Source organism: Falco punctatus, assembly GCF_963210335.1.
Source record: "Falco punctatus genome assembly, chromosome: 13".
Lineage (NCBI taxonomy): Eukaryota > Metazoa > Chordata > Aves > Falconiformes > Falconidae > Falco > Falco punctatus.
Genome location: NC_137593.1, coordinates 27,089,246 through 27,095,817, shown reverse-complemented (window position 1 = coordinate 27,095,817; position 6,572 = coordinate 27,089,246). Strand labels below are relative to the sequence as shown.

Here is a 6,572-nt window from a genome sequence, read left to right as displayed (position 1 = left end):
AACCTGCTCCACTACTGTCCCGAGCTGCACCTCCTATGTGCTGGCTGCAGCGGCGCTGGGTCTCGGGCTGGGATCGGTGACCTCCAGGCTGCACGCGCAGGCGTCCAGAGAAGATGGAGCCAGCCTTCTCTCGAAGGACAGGAGACAATGTACCCAAACTGGAACAAGGGCAGTTCTGGGGGGATATGAAAATCCTCCCTGAGCATGGGGGGCTCTTCTCCCTCAACAGAGGGTCGAGATTGAGACCTCCAGAGGCCCCTTCCAGCCTCGTTTTTTCTGTGATTTATTTGCCAGACTCACAGGGAACGATGGCAGTAGATGTTGCTGATCAGCCCTAGGCCCCGAGCTCGCTCCACACATTAGAAGCTGCATTTTAACTACAGCCCCAGAAGGCAGCGAGTGGCGGCCGCTGTCGTGTTTAGCACTACTGTGAACAGCTGCCAAGCACGTCAAGTCCCGTAATGACTCGTCTGCTGTAAGTAACCTCAGCCATTAATGGTACTGTATTATGAGCTGGAGAACTACTGTACCTGCGCGCTGCAGCTGCTTCTGTTTGCTCCCCAAGCACGTGCCCAAAGGGGAAGGAAGGCGAGACGGCAGCTTCCCAGGCAGCATCTCCTCCCAGGCCTGTGCGGCCAGTGCAGCCATGGAGCCTGGACCTGGGGGGGCAGGAGAGGCAACAACTAGAAGTCATCTGAAAACACGGTCCAGAAGGAGCGTTTTGAGTACGAGTCCCAGCTCCATGGGTTTTTGTAATGGCTAAAGGCAACGCATACAGGTGACAGATGCACCGTCCTGGCTGCAGACACATTTAAGGTCTGTAGGAATGCACCGGGCTGCACCTCAGCAGAAACATGTGCTCTGCGCCGGTGCCCGTACCTACTGCCTCAGGGAACCGAGCTGGCTGCAACCACAGGGGGAGGTAAATGGAAATGTCACTGCGTTGGGCGTTGTTGCCATGAAGTGAGTTCTTAAGTTGTGAGAAAAGGTGTAGTCAGTTTGTAAGTTTGCAAGGACTGAGAGGATTTTTCAAAGGTAATTTGTGTCTGAGAGAGCAGCTGGTGGCTGTCCCAGGTTCAAAGGCAAAAGCCGTAGTAAGCAATATGCACGTGGTTTCTTCAGCCTGCCTGGTCAGGAGGAGACACCAAATGAGAAACCCAGTTGTCATTGTCACAAAGAAAAAAGTACAACCTTTCTTAATTGTTTCCTAACCTCAGTTCTATAGTTGTCATCCTCTCTTCTGTCCCTTGCCAGCACAAGAATTTGGCTTTTATATCCTCTCGATTTCCAAGCAGTCGGTTGCTCTGCCAGCACAGCTCTTTGGAAACACACTGGAGGAAAACTGCTCTGGCCACACTACTCAGGATTCTCTTGAATTCCAGTCACCTGCAGAAACAATAGATCTAAAATAAAATCCTTTCAACAGAGAGAACTTAGAGGCTGACAAGTTACTTACTGTGTGTCCCACAGTGCAGCAGGAGTTGAGCGTAACTTACACGCAGCTGGAGAGGCGGTGCTGGGGCTGTGGCTCAGGAGTAGTCCTAGAGTGCAGTTCAGACCTTGAATCATCTTATCCCCGTTCCTCACCTGCTGCATCCTGTTACTTTTTCTGACTTGGATGATTTTTCTTTAGGAAGTGGGCCAGATGATACATAAGCCAGTTTTCTTTAGCACTACAGAGATGAAATAATTCACGGGTCGAACAAAACCAGCACCTTTCTCTCTGAGACATGGGAGTAACATGAGGCCGTTTCATTTCAGGAATCGGTAAAACTCCATGTAGCCCAGCTGGCTGTCAGACCGTCCGAGCCTTTACCGCTTCTATTTCTTCCCACGTGGTCCAGTTCACTTCAGACGTACAGGGCACGAGAGTGGAATTTTTCTCAAAATTTGTGACAGTTCAAAAAACCGTAAGTTTTAACAACGCAACTCTCCCAACTTGTGTGATGACCTACCAGATTTACAGTGATCTCACAATAATCCCCCCCAAATCAACCAAAAACCAAAACCACACCACAGTGGAGGGAAAAGAAAAAGAAAAAAACCCACCAGACAGGGTTTTCCTTGGCTCTGAGGCTGAACGGGTAAGGCAGCTGCACGGAATCTGGTTGTGAAGCCTGGAGTACGTGAAAACTACCTTTTAGAACTTCCTTTGGCTACTAATAAATGGGATGACAAGATGTGATGGTCCAAACGAGCATTTAAAAGAAAGTTATAGTGAAGAGGGTGCTCATCATACTCATGATTTTGAATAGTTTATTAAATGAAAGGTGAAGCATCAGTTTTAAATTGTACAAAAGGAAAAAAAAACCTCATATTGTAAATGTACAATTTACAGAATTACTAGCAAAACCAATCAAGGAGACACTCATAATACAAAAACCTATTGACTGCAAACTGAACTGGAAACCCATTGCAGGTACCGTTATAATAAATGTTTGTTATACAGTATTCTACAATGTTAAATTAGGAATCAGTTTTCCACACAGAGGACTGTGAAGCACAAGGTTTGTCTGAGACTATGACTCAAACCAGGCAGCATTTATTATGCTACTATGCTCACAGAATTACTGTGACGACAATTTAATGCAGCCATTCCTGCCCACCCCTGTGACTGTCGGGGGGGACAGAAGAGGAAGGGAGGTAATGTTATTTTATAAAGTTCCAGCTACTTCAGGTTTGACACATTACCCAACCGAAGTCCGAGGAATGGCTGAATTACCTAGTCAAACATTTTTGGCAACCATGTCTGAGAACTGCACGTGTTGTAGGAAACAAACCCCAGCTGAGTGAAAGGCTGGTTTGTTTTTAAAACTAGATTCTTTTCCCTCCCAGCAAGTAAGCGCTGGGCATTACTGTTGTTTTGGTTTTTTTCAATAAGCTCGTAACAGAAAAAAGCTCCATGATTATTTTGCAGCTGCTAAAAAACCACCTCTAAAACTGTTGTGCTCCAAGTGGGTCAATCTGCGTTGTATCTCAAATGCTAATATTAGAATGCAGAAAGGAAGATTAACATTTTGGGGCTGATTCTTAGAGATAGTAGAGTCAGTGCAAGTTGTGGATGGCCAGCACCTCTGGTATCAGGCCAGTTTAACTAAGTAGCAGCTACTAGGCAGAGTCATAAAATCGAAGCATAATGAAATTCCAAATTATTGAAGACACTGAAAAATCTCGTATTACAATGAATTAGCTGAGAATGTTTTGGGTTTTTTGGTTTTTTTTGATGTTTTTAACTTTTTTGAAAAATCATATTTTTTTTCCCCAAAGAATTACTCTTAGTATGCACAGTTAACACTGAAAATGTAGCTGTATTCCATTGTAAGCTTAAGAACTTCACCATCTAAGCACAAATTTATATGCAGCACATACAGTACTTCTAACTGGCAAAATTAATTTACAAAAATAGCGGAAAAGGGTATTTACGGCATGGAAAGTAGACTTTTTTTTAATGGTACAGTTAAAATTGCTTTTAGTATGCTAAAGTGATTCCTTTCCCCCACCCTTGAATTGTGGTGTTTTTTTTTTACTAGGAAAGTTGCTGTTTATGTACCTTGGGTTGGCAGGGCTTGAAGTAGGTAGTAAAAACAGCAAAGTGATTACTTGAGAACCATTTGTGTGTTTTACTGAGAATACTTTATTTGCTGGTATAAGTTGCTAAAAATGCACAGAGCAAGTACCAATAGAAAATTTACTGTTTTTGTGTCCCCATGTGCTATATAAAATGAATGTTACACAGCATCTGTTGGAAAAGTGGCTTCATGGACATCTCTTACTTTATGTCCCATTATAAATAAAAATAAATCTTCTCAAGAGTATAAAATCTGGGTTTATCATATCAGAATCTGAAATTTTTTGGCAGAGATGCACGTCATTAGAATTCTAACCTCTTCTATAAGAGTGTTCTTCTCAATGCCTATGAGAGGATATAAGCGTACCATAATGTTAATCAAATCCAGTGTGTTCAAAAACACTTTTCTGTAGCCAGAATGACCTGCTTATAGCATCATTGCTAGTCAATGGCTGATAGGCATAGGTTTAATAAAAATGGCTAGCTTTTAAAACATAAAAAGGCAAATGTTAAAACTGTTTTAAATTGTACAGCAGAAAAATAAAGTTAAAAAGTTCTGTTTTCACTCAATGTTGTTTTCAGAAAACATATGTAGAACAGTGTGTATTTTGACAGCTGTCTTAACAATTTAAAACTTCCTCCTCATCCAGGAAAAAAAAAATAATCTGTATTAGGACAGTCAAGAACAGGGATACAAATGATTTTTCAGGTCAGCCCTTCTGAGGTGACTGGATTGGCCAACATTCCTTTGTGTCATTAAGAAGTTCCTCTTCTTTCTGTCACTACAAAAAGGGATTGACCTCAATCATTTGGTTAAAAATCAAACCGTATCACATCAAAAATGTGGTTTTCATACAAGCTATCACAGTATATAGGCCTCTAGCTCTAAACAATAGAGTTCCAAATTTGTAAAATGTCTTCACCAGACTTCAGAACATAGGCATTCCAAATCCCTAGAAAAATGATTTAAAAGACAGCAATTAATTAGGTGTAATGACAGTCACAAAGAACCTCAGATAAAACGGCAAGCGATACTGGTAAAGCCTTACTGAATCGTCCTCAATGATAGCTGCGGAGTCAAAGAAGTCTGGCCTCAGTTCAGCCCGCTCTCGCCGGTTTCTCGAAGGTGGCTGAAAAGAGGAGTCAGGCGTTTAGCGCATTGCATCGGTTACCTGGGTGTGAGGGACGCGCGCGGCGCGGCAGCTGAGGGCCCTACGCGGTCGCCTCTGCCCTCACGGAGCGGCTTTGCGCCAGCTTTTGTAAAAGCTCCGATACAAATGCAGGCCCTGACAGAGGAGAGTGCTTCTTAAATCCTTGTTTTATTTAAGGAATGGGGTAAAAACTGATGGATTCTAAGGTAATTTTAACTTGGTGCTCATAGCTAAGGACTTGCTTGAGGCTCTTGCTGACTTCAAGATGTTCTTGTATGAGGACTACAGGCCAGACCGCATAAAAACTGTCTTTTAACTGTCTTTATGCTTTTAAGTTTGTGGTGAAACTTCAGCTCTGACACAGTCAAAAAATGGATTTAGGAAAAAAAAGGTACCGAAGATTTCCTAATATTTCTGAGGATCAAACCCTCTGTGTTGTACTTCCCTACAAACATAAATGTGAGCTTCACCAGCTTGATCAACGCCTTCGTTTCCTTGCCTGGGATTATCAGCGAAAGAGATTTTACTTGATGATCACTTGACTGCTAGCAATAACCTCAGTATTCAGCAGCAGCAAATGAATTATTGCCTACATTTTCTTTCCAAGACATTATAGCCCAGTCCTAAAGTAACCTATGCCTTATTGTTTGGACGTGAGAGGAAAAATAGGAAGGCATAAGAACGGTGAAGTGTATAATGTGAACTGATCCTTCTTCCCATTCTGAATGGAGGGGCGGGTAAGGCTGTAACCTCGACAAAGGCACCGCTGCCTGCAGCCCGTGCGTTGCCAGGGAAGGACCTGAGGCTGCCATCTGATGACATGGCCTCTTTGGGAGCAACCACCCCCTCCTGCCTGCTCTCCCCTCTGCTGTGCCAGCACATCGCTGTGTACAGCTGTAAGCTAACCAGACCTTGGCGAAGGATCCCCAATCCACCCCACCCCAGATATCAAACAAACCAGAAAAAGAGAAACAACTTGGCTGTAGCAGTTTGACCACAGCGTGGCTGCACAAAGAGCTGTGTCAGCACAAAGAGCTGTGTCAGCAAAGAAGTTAGCGATGGCTGCGACAGGGGCAGCAGCAACACTCAGAATACCTTCAGATGATACCATTTCCTGACTCTCCATCATGTCAACCAGGATCAAATACTGTTACTGGATGTCAGAGAGGCCATTTGTACTTCCTGCGGTCAAGCAGGCAGCTTGGTGTAATATTCCATCAGGTGGGGTGAGCTGGTCCCACCTCCACCCCCAGCAGCCCCCCCCTGCCTGGGGCTGAGTGGTCAGTCACAGCAGCTGCTTCAGCGCTCACCCAAGGGGGCTGCACTGGTACCTGATGTGCCAGAAATCACAGCCTGACTCGCAGGGTGACAAGTCCCAGGTGCACGATGCTGCTTCAGGACATGCTGCTGCCCGAGTCCAGAACAGGAGAGAGGAAGCACGCTAAGCAACACTCTGTGTTTCTATGCAAAAAAATCAACTGGGCCTGAGGTCACAGCTGTAGGTTCTAGGGAGCATTGGGATCACTTCCTCTCTTTAATGCTCGGGCAACAGGAAATCAGGCTCAAAATTCTGCTTGTGCTTCGCAAGTTCCTTTTAAATTATCTTATATCCATTTTAAACTTGCTATGAGTAAGATGTACTGACCAGATCAATGACCATTGTGTCCTCAAACTCTTCGTTCATATCCTCTAGCTGACCTCGTGAGGACATCATTACATCTTCAAAAATGGGCTCAGCGTCATCTTCCATTAGACCTCGTCTGATTAAATAAAGAGAAAGAAAAAGTCATTTAAGTGCCTGGAAATTTCCCAACCATGAACTTTGTCATTAAAAAGAACACACAAATCCTGTC

The 6,572-nt window shown here is 44.1% G+C and overlaps 1 protein-coding gene across 4 annotated transcripts in view; it reads right to left on the bottom strand.

Annotated features, from left to right (window-relative positions):
- Positions 1-2,239: 2,239 nt before the first annotated feature.
- The window catches only part of STAG1 (STAG1 cohesin complex component), a 199,549-nt gene continuing 195,216 nt past the window's right edge, over positions 2,240-6,572 (bottom strand). For all 4 annotated transcript variants that reach the window (XM_080409718.1, XM_080409721.1, XM_080409720.1 and 1 more), the window contains exons 32-34: positions 6,365-6,479; positions 4,618-4,698; positions 2,240-4,521 (exon numbers count right to left, since the gene is read on the bottom strand). In XM_080409718.1, coding sequence (XP_080265844.1) covers positions 4,498-4,521; positions 4,618-4,698; positions 6,365-6,479 — 220 coding nt within the window. In that variant the 3' untranslated portion in view covers positions 2,240-4,497. The remainder of the gene's footprint in view (positions 4,522-4,617; positions 4,699-6,364; positions 6,480-6,572) is intronic.